Genomic DNA, 22446 nt, shown 5'->3' with positions numbered 1-22446 from the left:
ATAATACCATTACAAGCTTAGTCCTAAATGAAATAAGTCAAATAACACAAAATGAAAGAATAAAAAGCACAAAAACGAGAATGAATCATTTTTGTAATTTAATACAAAAACTCCCACATCGTCATATTGTAAAATTATTACTTATAAAAAATTATATGCTATAAAATGACAAAAGCAATAAAGAAAACTACATGATTGTCAAATATTATACTCTCTTTGTCATCTTCTCTTTTCCACATGAATACTATTCATAACTCGAACTTAAATCATGCTTTATTCCTACTTTATATATTAAAGAGTAATTTGCGAATAATATCTTTTAAATCTAAGGCTTTAGTGAATTACAACCTCAAAGTGTTTTTTTTACAAATAACCACCAAAGCATCAAAATCTACACTATTCAGGCCAAGTTATCGTTGACAAACCCAAATGATATTTGACTAGCCTAAACGACTGTTGACCATTACTCACCGTTGAATTAAAGTTATTACTTTATTAAATTTGTGAGCACACGATGGTCCTTCGCAAGAAAATGAATATTGATTATTAAATAACTAAATAAATAAATAAATAAACAAATAAATAAAATAAATAGGTTGAGTTAGGGTATTACTCCCTCCCTCACTCAATTCACACGCCTCCCTTCCCCTTTCCTTTTTCCTTCTTTCTTTCCCTCCTTCCTTACCTTCTCCCTCTACTGTGCCGCCAGGGCTGGCTGTTGTGCCGCCCCTTGTGACTGCCGGCCAGTTGCACGGCACCTCCTGCAAGATTCCCCAACCCCTGGCCTTGGATCTCCACCCTCACCACAGCAGCTGCGCTGCGTTTTTTTCAACCGGCAGCCACACCACAGTGAACAGCCGTCCACCCTTCCACCACCAGCAACCGCTTCACTCCCTGTGGCCAGCAACTAGCGGCTGTGACAGAAGCAGCCCTGAGACGTGACTCCATCCACCACCACACTAACCACTCTTCTCTCCACCCCTTTCTCTTGTTCACCTAAGTAAGCCATATCCTCTTCCCTAGTTGATTTTCTCTTGTTTTTAAATGAAATTGTTATCAAGTTTATGATTTTAGTATTGATTTTTGTATTATTTTCATTTTTTTTGTGGCTAAGAGTTTGATTGATGAATTGAACATATTTATGATTTAGGGTTTGAAGTGTGATTAGAAATTATGGGTTGTGTGTTGATTGCGTATTAATTTGGTTTAATCTTATCATGGGTAATAGAAATGGTGTTATCCTTGAGCATGAAATAATTAGGGTTTGATTTAGAAATGAGATTACTAGTAGTGTGTGCGTTGTATGCTACTTTGGTTATGATTAATTGAATAACATGAAGTTGTTTTAAGACTTGGTAAATTATTGTTGTGATAATTAGTAATGATTTTGATTAAACCTGACTATAGTTATGATTTTGGCTGTCAAATTAGGAGTAATAGATGCTTTTCGTTGTGACTTGATTGTTGTGGATTACAAGTACTCTTAATAGGTCGTCATTGAATTATAAACACATAATTTTAGTAAGGCCACGAGAATAATATCAACTTATTGTAGAAGGTTGTTAGTAACTGCAAACTGGGAGTTGACTCTGTTTGACCAGGTTTTCTTTTGTTTGCACTTAGAAAGAAACTGCTGTATTTCGGGACATACCTGTTCGCACTTACTGACTGCGAACAAGTGATTGGGTAAAAAAGTCAAACAATCCTGTTCGCAGTTAGTAGATGCGAATAACTTCTTTGGCTTTTTGAATCAAACAACTTGTTCGCAGTTAGTAAGTATGAACAGACTCATATCTCAGGTTTGAGATTTAAGTGCTTACATTTGGAAATAAGTTAATTTTGCTTTTATTTGGTGTTTTTTTTTTAATAATTAATCTTACTGTTACAAATTTGGCCCAAAACTACTTACCTAACCTAACCCTACCCGCCGTCGCATTCCCATTCCCACTCCTACTCCCCTAACCCTAATTTAATTTTTAGTCTGTCCCTGCTCCCTCATTCAGTTTCTTTTCCTCAAAACCTAATTCATTACATGTCTTTTCTCATTCTACTCATTCCAATCTCTTATCATTCACCTATTTCTCACGGCAAAACCCACCCTCTTTTCCTTATTTCTTCTCCAATCTCTTCATATTACCTTTGATTTTTAGTCTTTCTACTCTTCAAGGCTAGTCTATTGATTTTATCTTTTATTTTATTTTTTTTTTGGTTTAAATTAAGTTTTTCGTGTGTTTTTGTATGTGTTGTTTAATCTTCATGTTTTCCTTCTATTTTTTTTTCTTATTTGTTCATTATTTTGAATGTGTTCATTAGTTTGTATGTGTTTTTCTTCATGGCTAAACCCTTTTGTTTGTATTCATTAGTTTGTATTGTGTTTATTAGTGATTTCTTTTTTTTTTTAAAAGTTTAATTAATGTATTTCTATGCATTTCTGTTTTTCTTGTGTATTACTGATTTTCGTTTTTTTGAATTTTTATGCATCTGGTTTTGTCCAGATTCTTCTGGTATTTTTTAATTTTGTTCTTTCTAAATTTTTGGTCCAAATTCTGTTTCTCTTATTAAGCATGCATTGTTATCCATTTTTAAGGGAAAATTCGGTCATGTATAATTACGAAGTGATGTCTTTGAGAAATAGACAAATTATATGGGTCCGTCATAATGTAAGACAATTTCATACAGGACGAGCTATAATAATAAAAACCATACTTCTATTTTTGAGTTTTAGTTAAAAAATAAACCTAAAAAATAAAGTCCGTGGCTTGCAAGCTATTCTGGTACTTAGTCAACAAGCAAGTAAACCCTGCCTCTCCGATCCTGCAGTTTTATTTTAGAGTTCAAGAATCAGAAAGCAAGGTTTTCCTATCTAGAAGACAACCATGCCGAAACATTACAGACCTCCGGTGAGATTTTCATTAATGTATCTTCATACTTTTTTCTTCTTTCTTTAACTATTTCTCATCATTATTCCTTTTTCTCTTTGTCGTTGTTTAGGGCAAGAAAAAGGAAGGAAACGCTGCCAAGTATGTTACTCGTTCCCAGGCCGTCAAGCAACTTCAAGTCACTCTTCCTCTCTTCAGGTATTCCATTTTCCTTCTTTTTCCTGCTTTTCCTTTTTTTTTTTTGACAATTTGATTGCTGCTAATACAATTCAAGACACTATTGTTTTACTTAAATCTCCTGCTGATTGTCATTATGAAGTTTGTTTTGGTTGGAAAGTATTTTACAATGGAAAAATGCAAATGATAATTGATTTTAGTTTGTTTGGTTTGATTGAAAACTTTTACACTTTGTTGGATTGAGGAAAGTGGAGGGGACAGAAGGGGAGGAATTCAAAGGCATATAATTTCCATTGTTTCTATACCAATTTTGGAGTGGACTTATTTGGATACTATTAATGGATAATGCAAATGATAATTAATTTTCTTTTGTTTAATTTGACGGAAAACTATTAGGAAAAATTGATGGGTTGAGGATGGAAGAGCGGTTAACTGCCATTTTTTAATTTGAGAAGAATTTTCTCAAAGTAATGAGAAACTCCTTTCCGCCCTAGTTTTTTTGTTTTAAGTTCCTTTGTCAAACCAAACTAGTGAAAATGGGAAGAACAATTTTTTCACGGCGATGATTCCCCCCCTAAACCAAACACCCGGTGGCCGGTACGAAGATTGAGTTGAATGAGTGATTTTGAACCTCTCTGTTTTCCTGTATGTTTACTTATTTTTCATTTCTCTGTTATCTTCAGGAAACTATGCATTTGGAAGGGTATATATCCTCGAGACCCTAAGAAGAAAATCAAAGGAAATCATCAAACTTACTATCATACCAAGGATGTAGCTTTCATCCTTCATGATCCCCTTCTGAATAAACACCGTGAAATCAGAGCCCATGAGAAGAAGATTAGAAAAGCAAGGGCTAAGAAGAATATGCAGCGTGCTTTTCGTCTTGAACAAAACAAACCCACTTACAATTTAGATAGGCAAATCATTGAGAGGTGTTTATTAGTGTTGTATTATCAAAGCTTTTGTCTTTTTTTTTTTGTTCTATTTCATCTAATTTTCTTGTGGTGTGATTCAGGTACCCAAGGTTTATTGATGCACTAGGAGATTTGGATGATGCTCTTACCATGGTTCACCTCTTTGCTGCTTTGCCAACATTACAGAATGAACAAATTGATGTAAAGCGTATCCATAATTCACGTAGGTAGGTTAAGCGGCAACAATTTACCTTTGAATTGGCTAACACTGGGGTTATATACTCTCATACTCATGATACATTGCCTTGGTTTAGGTTAAGTTATGAATGGCAAGCATACATTGCTCGTACTCACAAGCTGCGCAAAACTTTCGTTTCAGTGAAAGGGATTTATTATCAGGTAATTAGGTATCACATGAAATATTAGTTTCCGCATCTTCTCTGACAATTTTGGATTATATATTCTAATCATATTTTTTTATTCATGTGGTAGGCTGAGGTGCAGGGACAAAAAATAGTTTGGGTAGTTCCCCATTCACTACAACAAGTCGTGACTGCTGATGTTGATTTTAAAGTGATGTTAACATTTGTGGAATTCTATGAGGTAATGGTGGCTCTTTTTTTTTGAGTGCAACTTTTTTCTAGTTCAGCTAAATAGCAACCTTTGTTTTAAACTATTCTTCTGAATAATATGAAATTATGCATTAGTAAACTTCATAGCTATCTGGATTTGATTGTTGATACATGATCTTATATTTATATTTATATTTATATAGTAAAAAATGTAGTCCAAGTCAGTATGTCAATAATGTGAAAAATCAACTAGATTCAACTAAAAAAAAAAAAAAATCATATAAAGTGTTTTATTAATGTTCTTGTACAATTACCTTGTGTACTTACACTTACTTATCCATGCTATTCATGTTCTCAAATAGCAAGTTATCTTAAGGTTAATTTTTTATTCTAAAGCCAGGGTATTCATTAATAATAATGCCTGTGCTTAACATCCTACAATATATTTTATCCTACCATTTCTAACATCTGTTATCATGCGCTGAAACTTTTTAACTCTTGTTTTTGTACTGCTGCAGACACTTCTTGCTTTTGTGAACTTCAAACTTTACCACTCCATAGGTGTGAAGTATCCACCAATTTTGGATCCTCGCTTGGAATCATTAGCAGCAGGTATCCTCTCAAGTCTTCCCCCCTCCAAAAAATGTGCACATTGAACTTTTGTTATTATGTCGTTTTATTTTGACGTGGAGAGAGAGCTCTCTGGTGTTGGCTGACTTTCAAAGTTTCAATTGGTGTTGTATCCTTCGTTGAAGTGTTTTGAAAAATGTGTACACCTTATGGACTTTTCTTGTGATACCTGAAAAAAGTTTCACGAATATTAGTTTCAACAAGCTTGAGAAATCAATATTAAGAGAACTTTTTTTCCGTTTAAAGTTCCAAAATATTTAATTTTGGAATTTGCCTTTTCCCTCATGTAACTTTTTTTGTTCCCGTATCCGTATTTGTGCGACCTTGTATATAAGATCGTGCCACTGCTATGAGTTTCACAAAATTTAGACATTTTTAGATAGGAGCCTAGAAGCATTTCAGGTGAAAATTGCATTGTTAGTGATTGTTTATGTATGTGGACTTGAGCATTTGAGTATATCTCTGCTAATGAATTATGTGTGACTTACCATTATAAATCGCCTCCTCTCTTCTGTTTGATTTTGTGTGGCTTAAGTGTGGGAGGCCAGTATGGGTCACCGTTTATAGCAGCTTGTGAATCTAAAAATTTCAGCAGATATACTTGGAAAATTGTGTCAAGAAAAAATGTATTATGGAGATATGTTTCATTTTTTTGGCAGTCTTTCTAGGGTATAATTGTTTCATTAGGGAGGCGGGTATAGATTTTGAAATCTCACTACACTTAAGTCCCTTATTTGTCGATTTTTTCGTTTGTACTGCAGATCTATATGCACTCTCAAGATACATTGCTACTAAACCCGAGCAACAAGACAAACAATTACAAGGACATCCAGATGAATCAGAGCTAAAGCTTGCACAACTTCATCATCAGCTCGCATCCAATGAGCCTGGAGCCTTGATGCATCTTGTTGAAGAAGCCGAGATAGAGGATGATGGAGATGAAGAAACAAAGGAGTGCAAATCTCTTTTTGAGAACATGACGTTCTTTTTGACCAGAGAGGTGGTTTTCTTTTATCCAATGTTGTAAATTTTTTCTTCTAGAGTTGACACAATTGCAAATTTCATTGTTATCATGTTTTATATATATCATAGCACATGCAATTGCTACCGCATTTGGCTGGCAAATGATTGATCAGTCTCTTAAAATTATGCTTCTTTATATTATGTTATCCTGTGGACGAGTTTTTTTTACTTGGTGTGGCATGCCCTATTCTGGGCGTAAACAATTTTGTTTTCTTACGTAGTTCAGTTTTTTTGTGTTTCTTATTGAAATCTTGTTCTTAACTTAATGTGATGTTTGTTTTTATCTCATTGTGTACCGTATTCTTACTTGTTATGATCTTGTCTTCGAACGAGATACTATTTTTGTTCTTGATTATATAAGAATGCATTGCAAAAAATTCATTAGTGCATGTTTTAATGCAAATTTGAATTTAGGTTCCAAGGGAGCCGTTGCTTTTTGTCATCTCGGCCTTTGGTGGGAAGGTTTCTTGGGAGGGAGATGGAGCTCCATTTGGGGAGTCTGATCCTAGCATTAGTCATCAGGTAAGCTGTCATGCTTTAATTCCCATGATTAATTTATCGGTTCGGAACATGAAGGGGTTTACGTTTTATATTTTCTATACTTGTTGCGTCGAGGTAAACTGGCATGCTTGAATTTTCATGATCCATTGAATTATATTATATTTTTCTCTCTGAAGTTATACCATCTTTTTGTATGTTCATTTGTTCAGTGTGTTCTTTGAAGCTATTTAACTATGTGTGCGTGTATATACCAAAGTATCAGACATGTTCCATCATCCATGTTTTTCGAGACATAGAAACACAGTCCTAATATGTCAATTGCATTTTATTTTTTTCTGATATGGAGACTTTGAGCTTTTCATTTGTAAATACAAGCGTATACATTTCTCATCGAATTTTAACTTCATCTCCATCTATATGATCACTTATCACATGATGTTTTTACTATGTATTTGCATTATTCTCTGTTGTGTACATACTATTTTGGACCCCTCTTAACTGCACAGGAGACTAGGTGGAACCACTTAATGACATTGAGCTAATGGAATATAATGAAATGTTGTGTTTCTCTCTCGATGTATGTTCTTTAGACGATTTGAGTTTTGGTTTGACTATTGATGTGTTAGGTAAGGACTCCTAGCATTGTTTAAGTGTCTAGTGTCTGTAAGGCAAGATGAGGAGTCAAAGTTGTAAAGGCTTAATGCTGCTTGAAAGTTGGAATAGTTTACATGGTCAATGCAAATTGTGATTTTTTGAAGTAGTCTTGTTAATTTGTCTTGCATGTTATCCTAGTGTTTTACTTGCATTGGAAATTTGATGAAAATCCTTGTGCAAATACACCTTTGTGTCATCATTTACCATTCAAGTTGTTTTGAAGATATGTTTGACTTCCAAGATGGGTGTTGCGGAGGGAGGGAAAGATTTTAAAACTTCACCACCTATATTTCAAATTTACAAGCGAGGTATGAAAAAAAATTAAAGGTCAGATTAAAAGTGAATTGCTTGGGAACTAAGTGTGTATTAGCCATGGAGTTAAGCTTGTGAAATTATTTATTTGTGGTTAAGAAACTTACTAGTCGTTAAACCTAATTTGATACGTAAGAAATGCTGTCTCTGAAGATTGTATGTGGGTCTTGGTGATTTTGTGGAAATGCCTTCGTGTTGATCATACATATATTTTACTTGCAGTTGGCAAAGTAAATAGTTGCACTAATTGAGGTTTATGTTGTCATGTTGCTAGTTGAGGATTAATGTTTGACTTATACCCCCTTATCCCTCCCTACCCCTCTGGTTTTCTGTTAGCATTATGGACATTTGGATTAACTCTGCTGTTACTCTCCTCTGTTTTGTAGATTGTTGATCGGCCAACTCAGAATCACATGTTCCTTTCTAGAGAATATATTCAGCCACAATGGGTCTTTGATTCCGTAAATGCTCGCATAATACTGCCAACTGAGGATTATGTGGTGGGAAGGTATGTTGTGAGGATTTGATTTTCTTCTAAGTTGCATGGTTTTTTTCTCATGTTGCTTTTAAGAAAGGATGAGTAGGAGAATATAAGTAGTTAAACATTGGAATTGATTTTCTTAGTCCTATCTTACTAGTAGAGTCTAGGATTGAATAAAGTATTTCTTCTGTTAGAAGATGGTTTTCAACATTGAATTGTTTTGGTTTATGTAGTTAACTCCATATTGTTGGGATTAAGGTTTTGGCATTATTGTTGTAGTTTTAGAAAGGGTTTTTATGTCTATATATATAATTTTTTTTGAAGTGATATGAGATATGAGAAATATTGGGATTTCTCATCTTGTTTTGGCATATTACTTGAGAAATCGCTTTGGGTTCTCATCTCAAGTGTCGTGGGCCAATGATTCCTTGCACAATGTGTTCGAAATTCTGTATATATAAATGCATCTTTTGACGAATAAATGTTTTCGTGAGCATGGAGTTTGTCGTGCAGAGAAGCGTATTGGATCCTATATTCATTTACAAAGCTGTGTCTGAGTTTTAGATTTGGCTCGTTATGTTTAGTTTAAGCATGTGCTGAAGCCTCGTGCAATGTTTTTGTAGGATTCCTCCTCCACATTTGTCTCCCTTTGTTGATAATGAGGCAGAAGGGTATATCCCTGATTATGCACAAAAGATCAAGCAACTGCAGGCTGCTGCTAGGAAACAAGTACTGCCAGTACCTGCTGTTGGAAATGAAGATCAGGATGACATTCAGGACCCACTATTGGAAGGCATTGCTGATCGTGTGGAAGCAAACAAGGCAGCTGAAAGAAAGCAAAAGGTACATCTTGTGGAAGTTAGGCATACAATTGGATAAGGTTTATCGTATTTGTCTAGGGGGATAAAACCCGCGTTCATTTTAGACTTGTGCTTCATGAGCAAGAAATTTCAATGCGAGAAGGTGTCAGTTTGGCATGTTTATTTCCTTCTCTCTGATCTTTGAAGCTGTTAAAATGTTTGATGCAGATGTTGAGTCTTGAAAGACAATATCACGAAGAGTTGAAAATGGAACTTGAAGGTGTCAGCCATTCTGGTCCCAAGCAGCCGAGTACTAATGAAAACGTAGAGTCTCGTGATCAAGAGCAAACTGATGTGGTTGATGACGAAGCCGAGGACATGTCAAAATCTTTAATGTCACGCAAGAAAAGAGGGCTTTATGAGTCGATAGTTATTCATAATCAACGCAAGAAAGCTAAGATTAAAAAGCTCGAGTCCAGGAAACAAAAACTTGAAAAAAACCGAAAGTGAGCAACAAATTGAAGGAAGAGAAATTTTGCCTAGTAGTAACTTTCGTATTTGTATCTCAGATCCACTTTGCTTTTTAATTATAATAACAGTTAATTTGAAAGTATTTTTACAAAGGTTTTTGGTTGTACTTTGTTGCATGCCGTTCTTAATTGTATAACTTTAGAACTATGTTATTTTGCACATATTTTGGATAAGAATTTAGGAAAGAAAGGAAAAGAAGGAAAGGGTAAGGCAAACAAGGGGGCGAGGTAAGGGAATGAATGATAAGAAAAACTTTGTTTGAGAGGGAAATGAAGTTGAGTGATAACAATATTAATTATGATTTGATTCCTATTGACAAACAAGATGAAGTAAATGAAATTGAATTAAATTCCTATTGACAAGGGATCTGTATAGAATATAGATCCATCAAGGAAGCATTATGATTCGAAATCCTACGTCAATATTGTTATTTTCCAAGTATTTTTTTGGCTTTAAAATCAGAGTTATTGCGTTTTAGTCATTAAATTTAATAATTTTTCATTTAAAAGCTCAAGTTGTATGCAACTAGGCATTTTTCAATAATCTATCATATTAGAAACCAAATAAGCTGCTATTGGCATGCGGTATAAATTTGATGTGCTTTTATTAACTGAACAAATTTAGATAATTTGAGTCTCAATTCCACATGCCAATTGTTTTCCCTTTTCTCCCTTCTAATTTTCCCTACTTTGGAATTTATATCTTAAAAAATACAAATGATCTCATGAAAGGACTATCTCTATTGAGTTAACTCATACAATTAATTAAAGTGATTACTTTCAGTTTTAAAGTGATCAACTAAAAAATAAACTAATTATAAAGGTCTTTTTCAAGGTGAAACAGTGTCATGCAAAACTGAGTTGCCAGCGCAAAGTTTTATCTTGTACTCAACTCACCTATCTCATGTCTCTGAGTCTGGCTTCTTGGATATTCTAAGTCTTATGTACACATTCCAAGCGCAGCATGCAATAGCTTTCCCCCCAAAACAAATCAAATATACAATCAAAACTCGAATCAATTGACATAAATGCAGAAGCCGAAACCCAACAACTAACTTCTCTCCCATCAAATTCTATTTGTTTACATTATCAAAACTAGAATAATTGATCCTAAACCGTCGTTATTTCCCCGCACATAAACTGCAAAAGGAGCTCATGAGATCATTTCAATCAGTGTTGACCTCCTTAGATTACCGGAGAATCCCCCAATCCTAAGGAAACATAGAATAAATTATACCCTACAAACTCCAGAATCCAGATTCATCTTCACTAGTGGAGCCGATTGCCTGAACGAGCTGCAGCGACCAATTGAGCACAAGCAGTGAGACAGACAATGAGTCACTTTCTAATATAGCCTGCATATAATAAGATCAGAGTATATTTTCCCATGTTTGGGGGGCTTAAATGCTGAACTTTGAATACATGGAAATCCTTGAGGTGAATCAATAGATGATTTGATAACTTGATGAAATAAATCATGGTGCCAATGATAATGGAAATGGATGATCAGTAACATGAGAACCTATACCTCCTATGTCACAGTTTCATGTTCATGAAATTAAGTTGATTATGTCCGCTTGACTATATTTACACTTCTTACTTATGTAAAGTTATGGATGATGTTTGCTATCAAAAGTCAATCGGAAACAACCTTTTTGTTATCACTACTAAGGTTAAGGTTGCCCACATCCGATCCCCCAAACATTGGTGCAAGTCATTTAATGACATTGGGGCAATGGAAAAAATGTCAACATGACTTGGCAATCCATCTTATATTATGTTCATCAACAGCATGATCAATATGAACATCAAGCACGCACTTACAACAACAGAAATGCATCAGTCCTACAAAAAACGAGTAGTGTGAAAATCTATGATGTCATAAAGCAGTTAAGGAGATGCTTCACCAAATGCAAATCTTGCATGTAAAGGCAAGATATAACCCTAAGATACATTAATGATGAAAGTATGTGCAGTCAATCACATGCGAAGAAATGTTAATGCTGATGAAATGGATGCATTCAACTGCGGCATGATGCATCCTATCATGTAGGTTGCAATTTTGGAGCATTAAGAGCAGAGTACAACCCTTTTGGACTACTGAAAATCCATTGGTGGAGCAGCCCCGTTCACAGGAGTCGCAGGGACGGCGGCGGTACCAGCAGCAGCAGGGTAATTGGAATCTTTTCGTCTGCCATAGGGATTCTTCGAATACGTATTAAAGTCAAGAATAACTGAGTTTCAAGACAAAGGAATGCTGGAGAACTTAAAAGTACTATCAAAGTAAACAATCTATTTCAATCAAATTACAGTTATAATTTGTGAATAGCAATAGTGAAGAGGAAATTAAAGAGCATGAAATTCACATGGAAATATTAATGATAAAGCTAGTGAACTAAAAGTACTATCAGAGCAAACTTATCTATTTCAATCAAATTAGAATTCATGAATAACAATAAAGAGGAAATTAAGAGTAGGAGTCCATATAGTAATATCATAATGTTTTTTAAGCATACAACAAAAGGGAAAACTTGGATTTTAAGACGATCAAAAGTCAGAGATGCCTTCAAACAGAAGGCGTCAAGCAGTTACTTCTTGATGCATGTACTGAGCGTTAAAATTGCCACAAGCAAAGTAGTAACAAGTCAAATTAAGCAGACAGGAAATAAAACATGGAAATAAGACCATTGCAACTCAGAGATATCTTCAAACACAAAGATCTTAAAATATATGCTGCCCAATCCAACTACACAGGCAACTATGTAGCCTCAAAGCAACAACTAAAGATTCACAAGGAAACAAGGAATAACATGTCAAAAGAAAGGATATTGTATACGCATGCCAACAGAACCAGAGCTGGGAATAACAGCCCCTTGTAAATTATGATGCACATGAGAGGCACTATTCACATCCTGCAGAAAGACGATAAAGAATTATATTCTAGGTAATGAAAGAGGGAGAAAATAAGGAAATAAAGAACAAATCTGCACTGAATACTCACTTCAAACTCGATAAAGCAAACAGTGTGTCTTTCCTGTCTCAGAACCTTCATCTGCTTATAGCCTGGTTGTCTGTATCATTTGAACCTATGATTAGAACACAATATTCTATGTAACGAGAAAATGTTCAGCAGTCCTTGACATAAACAGTTAAAACACATACATAAGATCTTTAATAAAAGAGATTCAAAGTCGTTAACATCGTAATTACATGTTCTATATCCCAGCGAATTCATGATCACTCAATGATGAGGATTCAAGTTTTAAGGCTTACATCACAAGGGAGAAAATTAAATATCCAAAAAATATGTGTTCTACATGCTATAGACACAATTTGTACTACAATCAATATCAGAGTTGTTTGAGTAGGCTAATGAACAGAATCAGGTATATGAACCACGTGAATCACTAATTTATCATATAACGCCAGTAAATGCAAGAGTATATCAAGAATGCGGGGCATACAGGCCTAGCAAGTAGCAAGCTAGACTTTAATCCTAGATTTTTGACACAAACTATAAACAGCACGGAAACAAACCACTACCCATATATTCCTCATAAATGGATGTGTTGTGTCACTAAATAAAAGAGAAGTTTATCTGCAGATCCTCTAAACCTGTAACAGCAGACGTAGTTTTAGTAAGGGGAATCGAAAACTAGATCCTCTAAACCTGTAACATGCTAAGTGACTGCTGAGTTATTACACAGCTGACCTGTAATTTTGGTGAAGAAAAATAAAAACAAAATATTTTGTACTTGGCTACTGGCTACAAATCTACAATCAAATTGATGCTATTTTGTAGACCTGATCATGGGCGGCCCGGCACAAAAAAGTGAGGGTTTGAGTATCAAAATATGGCCCGATGGACGGTTTTGGGCAGAAAATAAGTGGCCCGAATTTTTTGGGACGGGTTTGGGATTGACATTTGACCCGCGGCCCGGCCCGGCCCGAAAAAGAGAGTAAAGAATTATTAATATTCTTGCAATATTTTATTTGTTATGAAGTTTAATGTACTAATTCAATTATTAATATTCTTAATTATATGTAATGAAAATTACAAAAGTTATATATTAATAATCTTTGCAATGAAATGATTCAAACAAGATATCACTTAATCAACTTATAAATAAAAAAAAATTAAACAAAAATTAAGAGTAAAAAATTAATAATGACATTTTTCTAAGTTGCAATTATTTTGAAGAGGAAAAAATAATATTTTAATTTTAGTTTTATTGTATGATACAATTAAATAATATATAACATAGGCACGCAAGCCCGCACTTTGGCCCGGCCCACATCAATGGGCAGTTTTTCTCGCCCGGCCCGGCCCGTTGTTTGATCACTTTTACTATTTTGTAAGGGGAATGCAAAACTAGATCATCCCAAATCCTACAAATAAATAACACTTTAGCTTCCATAGAATAATTAAGATGACTTTTGACAGCACCATGAGGAACCAAATATGAAGAGCAGGTCTTAAATAAAAGAACATCCCAAAATTGTAATCAACAGGAAGGGCATCAGAGTGAGGAGTAAAGGCTAATTCTACATACCCTATAAAGCAACAAAAATGTCAAATTGAAGCATATTCACTAGGGCACATCAATTGGTTTAATTACATCCTAAATAGTTAAGATTAAGCCCACTTACAATAACTTAACCAATCAACATCAATATCAACCTCTTCATCTCATTTCATGAAGTATTCCAACCACACAGCATCTAACTTGGTTTCCCAACCCCAAAACGAAAGCCATAATACCAACTGAACACGGGTAGACTATAGACGCCAACTTTCTTTTCCTCCACAATCTATATGACATTGATACACACAAACATACAGATTATAACGTATTTACTTGTTTTTATAGTTGCACTGCATAGACCATTGGCTCAACATAATTGACTGTCAAGTTTAAATCAAACATGTACATCATAAAGGATAAGCAAACCAGAGAAAACGAAAGAAATGGGGGAAGCATTTTATGATTTTGCTTATGCACCACCGAATGGATCTATGCAAATATGTGCTAACAGTCTTAAGACAAAGGAGAGCAACAGAAAAAATGCCAAATCCGTAATCTCGATGTGATTGGCAGAATGAAGCTAGAGAGAGGGGAGAGATATACTGTGGCATAAAAGTATATCGAATTAATTGTGAATTACAACCTTAATGTTTGATGCTTTTGCGAATTACAACCTTGATGTTTTTTGTTTTTTTTTTTTTTTTTTTTTTTGCAAATTACAGCCTCCAAAGTTGCGTTTTGACCAATATTCAAGCCAAGTGACCGGTTCCGTACAATTTTACCGGTTGACCACACTTTTTACCTTTGACTTTTCTTCTTCCCCTAGACTTGACATGGATAGGTTAACATTTAACTCATCCCTTAACCCAACCTTCTCTTTTCCTCCTCCATTGTTGCAGAAGGTTTACGTCTCTTTCCTCTATCTTGTTCATACATTTTCATCAATTAGAGTTCAAAATTTTTTTTCTCATTCAATTCTTTTTTTTTTAACCATGAAAAAAACCTGCAAGTAGAGAATCCATGGAAGGAGGATCAGGGGCATTTAAACCCAACCACTTTTCAATACACCCACTATGAAACTTGTGTTTATACGGCATTTCTTTCACATACCCACCAATTTCACTTTCTTCCAAACAAATCACACATTCCCCTTGTTCCCCATCTCTGATTTCAACACTGATTTTAAGGCAGGTGGAGGTCCATCTTTGGTATCTACACTGCGAAACATGGAATCTAGCCCTGCTTCTTCCATTACCACCATTCCTTGTTCTATTGGATTTATTAGTACAATCCTATCTCCGTTAGGTTCTTCTTCATCTGGGTTTGAATGATTTTCTGAATTGTGATCTGTGTTTGGCGAGTTTGAGTCTGAATTTGGATGGTTAGAAGGTTATTTAACTTTTAATTGACCAACAACAAAGTCAATTGTTAAAATTTAATTTCAAAGGTATGGTCTTTCATCACATGATTTTCTGGCACTTTGGAGAGCTTTCATTAATGGAGTTTTTTTATAAAAAAGGGAAGATAGAGCAGAGGGATTTGGAGTCTAGGACAGGGAAGGGAAGAGGGATTTGCCAATTTGAAGAGCTTTCATTAATCGCGTTTGTCATCTGTAAGTGCAAAATTAGGTTTTCTAGAAAAATTGAGATACCTAATTTGAATAGTTAAATTCTGCTACTATGGGTCAAATCGGGATTCCCTTTACTCCATCTTCTTTTCTTTTCTTTTTCTTGTTTTCTTGTTCTAGTCAGTAGCGTGAAGCAGCCGTAGAAGAAAACCACCCGATGGGCGGTTAGGCCCCAATCTCAATTGCTGCATTTTTCTAATTCCTCTTTCTTCATAAGTTCCTATTTACTTCAATTGTTTCTTTTCTGTTAAAGTAATTTGTTATTAATTTCTGTCAAAAAACTTAGATTAAGAACTTCAATGGAAGAAAAGAGAAGGTTGGGTTAAGGGATGAGTTAAATGTTAACCTATCCATGTCAAGTCTAGGGGAAGAGGAAAAGTCAAAGGTAAAAAGTGTGGTCAACCAGTAAAATTGTACGGAACCGGTCACTTGGCTTGAATACTGGTTAAAACGCAACTTTGGAGGCTGTAATTTGCAAAAAAAAAAAAAAAAAAAACATCAAGGTTGTAGTTCGCAAAAACATCAAACATTAAGGCTGTAATTCACAATTAATTCAAATATATCTAACTTTTGAGGTCTCATAACAATATAACTCATTAGGTTTTAAAACCAATTTAAAGCTAAACATCAGGTTGCCACAAGGAATAAACATTTTTTAGCACTCAAGCAATGGAAGAAACATGCTTACACGCTAAACAAACCCCTCAGCTCATCCTCGTTAATGTTCTCCCCAAGATTACCAACAAATAGGGTGTTACAAGGAGGGTTATCTTTTGTGTTCTGCGCAGCAACATAAGAAATATCATGAGAAAGAAAGCAAAATGTTAGCACAAGGCATGATACAAAGGAAAATTACAAAACATGTCGAAAAATAACAACTAACTAATCCCTAAGTCCAAGAAGCGAAAATTCCATAAAGTTTGAGTAAAATTGTTGCGAAAAAAGGCAATCAGAAACAAACCTGAAAAAATTGAAGATGTACATCAAAACTTAGCATCTTGTACAAATACTTATGAAATAAATGGATTTAAAAATTTCAGAGAAAATAGTGAGATTAAACATGTGTTGAGAAATTAAAAATGAACTCCAAATTACTCATAAAAATTACTAATCATTCATGATATGCCAAAATAGACGTGTCGGTTAGGTTGTGTCAATGTTTGTATTTTTTTTCGAGAATAATCATAACATGTTTTGAAAAATAACATTTTTTTTTATAAAATGATCTTTATAGTTTGACCAAAAGGAGACAACCACTTAGAAAAGATTTTGATAGGGTGAAATGTGTAAAAGGTAAACAACAAAACATTCTTGTCCAAGATCAACAGAAATGATGAGAGACAAGCACTATGACGTGTTCAATTTGTGTCAAAGAAAATGATGAGAGAAATCTTAATTTAGCTGGTGAAAGAGAATATATAATTTATGAGATGAATAAACAAAGTAGACGTAGAAGAAGCTTTAAGAAAATGAAGCAAAAAAGTAGTGGGCCATAACGATATTCCTATTGAAGCTTGGAAATGTTCGAGGGCAAATTTGATTGTATTGGTTAACTAGAATGTTTAGCAAGATATGGATAACAAACAAGGTGCCAAAAGACTTGAGGATAAGCAGTCTAAATACACATCTATAAAAACAAAGAGAATGCACAAGAGTACTCTAACTATCGTAAATTAAGCTCATTAGCCACAACTTGAAGTTATCAAAGAGGGTGATAGAACAAGCATTTACAAAAACTATTTGGATTTATGTCAATACAATCTACAATGGAAGTTATTCATCGAATGCGTTTACAAAAGAAGTACTTCATCCTACAGGTTAAAGAAAAAGGAGGTGCACATGATTTCAATTGATTTGATGAAGGTGTTTACAAAAATACCAACGAAAAAAGAAACGTATACAGCATAATTATATTGATATACTCCAAGATATGAATCGATATGTATAAATCAATGTTAAGACATGTAGAGGGGTGATGGAATCTTTTATATCACAATTGTATGATTTTTAGAAACGAGGTAACAAAAGCATATTAGACAAGTCAAATAGACCATCATTTCCACAATGGCCATTGCTACTTATTTGCAAGTATGAGATGGAAGTGATAGAGAAATACCTGCACAGGAACATAACTGCTTGGTGCAGGTGTAGGAGTCGGAGCAGGCATTGGAACTGGAGCAACAGGATATCCTCCATATGCATCATAATGAGGGGGAGGAGGTGGTGCCATATACCTAAAACATAGGAATGAAAACTTAGATAGCACTTTTGAGTCTCCATGGAGGAAAACTTTTGGATGAGAACATATACAATTCATAAGCCAGTTATCCTATGTAAAATCGAATTGAAACTATACCCATGTGGTCCCCAGACAGGTGGTGGCGGAGAGTGAAATGGAGATGGACTAGCATAACCTGTATAACTATAGTCACCACCAGTTCGCAAACGTTTACTTTGGTCATAAGCATTTCCATCTGCTACAATACCTATTACAAGAAGATAGTAACAAACACAAAAATCATTACTTATAGTATAATGTAAACACAACAACAGTCCTATGTACATGAAGAATATAAGAAAGACATAAGATGATAACATGCACAAGTCACACGAACAATTAACAAGTATAGAGAGCATAATACGCGAAGAAACTTCAAAGCACATATTGATAGACATATTACCAAACACTAAATCGTAGGGTCAGATTCTTAAGTATAAAAATATGCAGTTTCTCTACAATTATAATTAGAAGACATCAGATAAAGTAATTTACAATCATAAATCTGAAAAAGAGATAGTACACATTACAATCCCCAACAAAAAAGACGCTTGGATAAGATTGGCTTCAAAAATCCAATCTTATAGAGCCTAAGGAGGGTTATTAAAATCCTTGCATCAAAAAAATATCCTTGCATCAAGAAAACTTTAGCAAACCTTTTTGTGCGTCTCTAATGTAATACTACTTTCTCTCTCTTACCAAATTCCTCAAATCACTCATGTTCCTTTCATTCAGACGGAAGCTATACTCTCAGACCTTAGTCATATAAGAGCTTTAAATTTAACAGATGGTAAGGTGGAAAATCTAATTTACAACTAAACAGCCTAAGCCTCATACGACTCTATTAGAGGGACACAAAAGGATAAAGGCATATATCAAACTGGAAGGAAGGGAGACATTCAGACAAAGAACAAGAAAGCATCTTTTATAAGATAGTACCAAAAGACTTGTTCATGCATGTCAACTGTATAGACTAGCCTTACATCCTTCTTTCACATGGGAAATTCGTTGCAAAACTGAAGTTAAGAAGCAGAAAAGAAAAAGGAGATTCTTGGGTATCAAAAAAAATTGATAATCCATTCAATGTACTAACCTTGAGACAAATGCATATCACTGATGTATCAATAGGCAAACCAAGATAATTGGGGTTCAAGAGCCTAGGCAAAGAGGGACCTCATCAAAGTGAGGAGCAAGCTATTCATAGGTAAAAACAAATTTCAAACATGAGACTGAGGCACATGCCTCAAAACACTTTTTAGTGCTCCTTTATGCACCTTGGTGCCTCCTCTAAAACTCCTTACATCTCATGACAGATAGTTGGTCATGGGCATTGTGAACATATGCATGAAGATAGCGTGGCCATGCACCACATAAGATAGGTTTCTATGCAACGCATTGGTTAATGTAACTTAATATAGTTCAAATAGGATTAGTGCTAATTCGAGTCCATTAGCTTAACTAAAACAAGTGTAGCATTGTTAATTTCGGCCAGATTTAGGTATTTTAGTTGTTTTGTGTTTAGGTTTCTCGGTTCTAATTGTATAAGAATTGTTTTAATAAATTTTATAGCATAAATAAGGGATGAATGTAATTCTAAAAAAATGAAGAAGGAACTTAGAGTTTTTAGTTGGAGGCCAAAATTTATTACTGAAAATTAAAAGAGTCTAGTTTTCAAAACAATTTGTAGATAGGAGATACCAATTCCTAATCAGCTTTTTTCTTCGCATTCTAGTACGCTAATGGTTTTTAGCTTTTTGGTTGGTCAAACAGCCAAATATGTGTTTAGTAAATGAATTTTAAACTAACTAAAAATTAGCTTTTGGGGCTTTTGAGCCAAAACCCAAAAGCTAAATGTATAATAGCTTTTTGCATTTGTTTTTGGCTTTTGGCCTATCTTTTATAAAAAATTTAAGAGCCAACAAATATCTTTTACTAAGCATCTCCATAACAAGCGTTTTAAACACCAACTTAAACAAGGACTTACCAATGACTTGGTGTTGTAAAAATGGTTGAATCCATAGCTATTTGTGTTCTTTGGTTGACACCAGAAGTGCTAAATATCACATTAGCAAGGCTAAATACAGTGCAACTCACCCAGGCGCATTTCTAGATTTTCAAGCAACGCTAAAGCATCAAAGACATTTTTCTATACAGATTAATATAATCATATCTTCTTTGATGTAAGAGAACACTTGCTCTCCACATATACTAGCAATAGATTACCCAATTTACAAAACCTTCATACTAATTGATTTCAAAAGACTGATTTTACCCATCTAAAATCTATATCAGATTACCCAATTTACAAAATCTCCATACTAATTCTTGATGGAGCCAAAAGTTCATAGTTCTTTTGTTTTCAATTATAATGGACTAGTATAAAATGTGACAATAAATAGTGAAAACTTATTATTTATGTGAAACGATGTCTTTGTTATTGCAAGGATAGGGTTGCTTATATCTAACCTCTCTAAATTTTGCTTAAGTGGGGTTCACTTAATGACATTGGACGATGAAATGTCGTCATATTATCATGTGAACCTATCTAAACTTGTTCATCTAAACATTATCTAACTAAATTTAAATTAAATAGCCATAAAATGAATTTAGAGACACTAGTCTCAACATAATAGTCTCTTAAAAATTGAGGTACAATCGATTCTAGAAAAATAGTAAAACACAAGTTAAATTGTAAAAGAGAGTTGAACATTGGTGACATCCGTAAGCGTCTTTTTCTCACAATCCATTTGATGTGTTACTAAAAGCTATGTAAATTAATGAGATTACAAGTAATTCTCCAGAAGGTCCGTGTCAATAACCATGGATTTAAGGAAAACAAGTGTTTTCTTCCTAAATTTCAATAATCGTTCGATATCTCCTCTAAAGAGATGACAATAAACTTGACGAGAATATTCATTTGGGGAAGACATTCATTTCCATATGAATATAGCAAATGACCATCAGTTATTACCTACCAAAATTAGCACAAGATACGATTTCTCCTAAGGTTTAAGCTTCTTCAAAATTCCTTTAGATAGCCAATAGAAGAATCACAATTACTCGGGCATTGTACTTCCAAAGCATAAGACAATTTGAATTTTGAATAAAAGAAATGAGAATATTGAGATATTGTTTGTGTCCAGACTTTAACTAAGATTAATGGATTCACCACAAATGAATCAAGTTCTGTCAAATAGTCTCTCATCGCCATGACTTCTTTTGGTCAAATCTTAACTTCTATCCAATCTTTTCACATGTATCAAAGATTAAAGAAATATCATGTAAGATCTTTTAAGATGTTTTCACTAAGCAATACAGGAAATTAAGGTTTACAAATATGACTTTTGGTCTAATTTGGATTCTCACTTATAGTTATGTGATGCGAACATAATTGAAGTTAACAAACATGTGGTATAAGATGAAAAAATACACCCTAACCATTTTGTCAAAAAATGTATTTGAACTTTAATCACTCATCATAATTAATGAGACTCAACAGAAAAGCAGAATCATAAAACAAAAGTCGACATCAAAACCTTAACCACAAAAGATAAAAACAAACCTCTTTTGACAAACAGATTTTTCTTGGCCATCTCCGTGTGCAAAACAGCCTTAGATTCCGCATCAAATACCACATTCTAATATGAAAGAAAAAAAGATTTTGAAGCAAATGAACATATAGAACAACAACACAACACAATGTCAAAACCCTAATTCCAAGAACACATGGAAAAAGGAACCTGAAGAGCATCTTTAGCAGCATGAGCAAATTCAGGAGTGGAGAAGAGAGCAAAACCCATTGGATGTTCTCCTTTGTAATTAATCTGAGACGCCTCATAGCCTGGAAACCATCGCAACATATTCTGCAATTCTCTCTCTTTGACATCTTCTGGTAATCCAGAAATAAATATCGTTCTCACCTGCTGCAGTTATTGAAAACAAAAATTATGAGTAAAATCGGATCAAATATTAAAACATAGAAATCGAAGAGAGATGAAACGAACCTCATCGGAAGCAAGATAATCGAGAGGCGGATGAGGATGAGGGTGTGGATGAGGGTGAGAGTGAGGGTGAGGGTGAGGGTGAGGGTGAGAATGAGGATGAGGATGAGGAGGAAGCATAGGAACACCAGGGTTAGGAGGAGGCATAGGTGGAGGAGCTGCTCCTGCGGCGGGAGCTGGTGGAGGTGCCGCAGCAGGAGGCCATTGTTGAGGATGATAAGGATTAATATAAGTCTCACCCGCCATTGTTGCTGATTTTGTTAATTAGGAGTTGATGGGGAGAGATGAATGTATAGTGTCAAAATCGAATGGTGATGATTTATTTTTTGAAGTGTTCTGATGTTTTAAGTTTTATGATATTAATAATATGATTAACCCTATCGCATTTTCCATATAATTGGTTCGTTCTATTCGGACCATTTGACAAATTTCAAGTTAGATATTTTTTGTTTAATTTTAAATTTGACGATGCCCTATGGTTATTGATTTTATTAAATTTTTTGACGTATTTGTACTTAAACTAAGAAATTAAAAGTTTAAG

The 22446-nt window shown here is 34.4% G+C and overlaps 2 protein-coding genes across 4 annotated transcripts; one reads left to right on the top strand and one right to left on the bottom strand.

Annotated features, from left to right (window-relative positions):
• Positions 1-560: 560 nt before the first annotated feature.
• Positions 561-9588, top strand: LOC130816141 (pescadillo homolog). The gene is made up of 13 exons (XM_057682787.1): positions 561-1000; positions 2821-2900; positions 2992-3077; positions 3740-3988; positions 4072-4197; positions 4285-4369; positions 4463-4573; positions 5061-5154; positions 5934-6172; positions 6610-6717; positions 8049-8170; positions 8767-8986; positions 9172-9588. The coding sequence occupies exons 2-13, from the start codon at positions 2877-2879 to the stop codon at positions 9451-9453; spliced, it is 1746 nt and encodes a 581-aa protein (XP_057538770.1). The 5' UTR covers positions 561-1000; positions 2821-2876; the 3' UTR covers positions 9454-9588.
• Positions 9589-10056: 468 nt separating this feature from the next.
• On the bottom strand, positions 10057-22246 carry LOC130816142 (uncharacterized). Of its 3 annotated transcripts, none has more exons than XM_057682790.1 (10): positions 21909-22246; positions 21645-21827; positions 21467-21542; positions 17983-18112; positions 17743-17860; positions 16315-16406; positions 12475-12544; positions 12303-12385; positions 11562-11688; positions 10057-10828 (listed from the first exon to the last, which is right to left on the bottom strand). In XM_057682790.1, exons 1-9 carry the CDS (start codon positions 22149-22151, stop codon positions 11571-11573), a joined length of 1113 nt encoding a protein of 370 aa, XP_057538773.1. In that variant the 5' UTR covers positions 22152-22246; the 3' UTR covers positions 10057-10828; positions 11562-11570. The 3 variants fall into 3 exon arrangements, with proteins under 3 accessions (XP_057538773.1, XP_057538774.1, XP_057538771.1); XM_057682791.1 differs by having other exon boundaries at positions 10057-10768; XM_057682788.1 differs by having other exon boundaries at positions 10057-11688.
• Between the last annotated feature and the right edge of the window lie 200 nt (positions 22247-22446).

The sequence above is a fragment of the Amaranthus tricolor genome, chromosome 6 (assembly GCF_026212465.1).
Source record: "Amaranthus tricolor cultivar Red isolate AtriRed21 chromosome 6, ASM2621246v1, whole genome shotgun sequence".
NCBI lineage: Eukaryota > Viridiplantae > Streptophyta > Magnoliopsida > Caryophyllales > Amaranthaceae > Amaranthus > Amaranthus tricolor.
The sequence above is the reverse complement of the archived record's forward strand: the minus strand, read 5'-3'. Positions and strand labels throughout refer to the sequence as shown.

Bases quoted from the DNA above. Each gene is read 5' to 3' on its own strand.
- LOC130816141 (XM_057682787.1), top strand. From the start codon at position 2,877: ATGCCGAAACATTACAGACCTCCG. The intron at 2,901-2,991 runs GTGAGATTTTCA...GTCGTTGTTTAG, and splicing joins CGAAACATTACAGACCTCCG to GGCAAGAAAAAGGAAGGAAA. The intron at 4,370-4,462 runs GTAATTAGGTAT...TTCATGTGGTAG, and splicing joins TGAAAGGGATTTATTATCAG to GCTGAGGTGCAGGGACAAAA.
- LOC130816142 (XM_057682788.1), bottom strand. From the start codon at position 22,151: ATGGCGGGTGAGACTTATATTAATCCTTATCATCCTCAACAATGGCCT. The intron at 12,545-16,314 runs GTAAGCATGTTT...CAAATGATACAG, and splicing joins CTGAGGGGTTTGTTTAGCGT to ACAACCAGGCTATAAGCAGA. The intron at 12,386-12,474 runs GTGAGTATTCAG...GTCTTTCTGCAG, and splicing joins TTTGCTTTATCGAGTTTGAA to GATGTGAATAGTGCCTCTCA.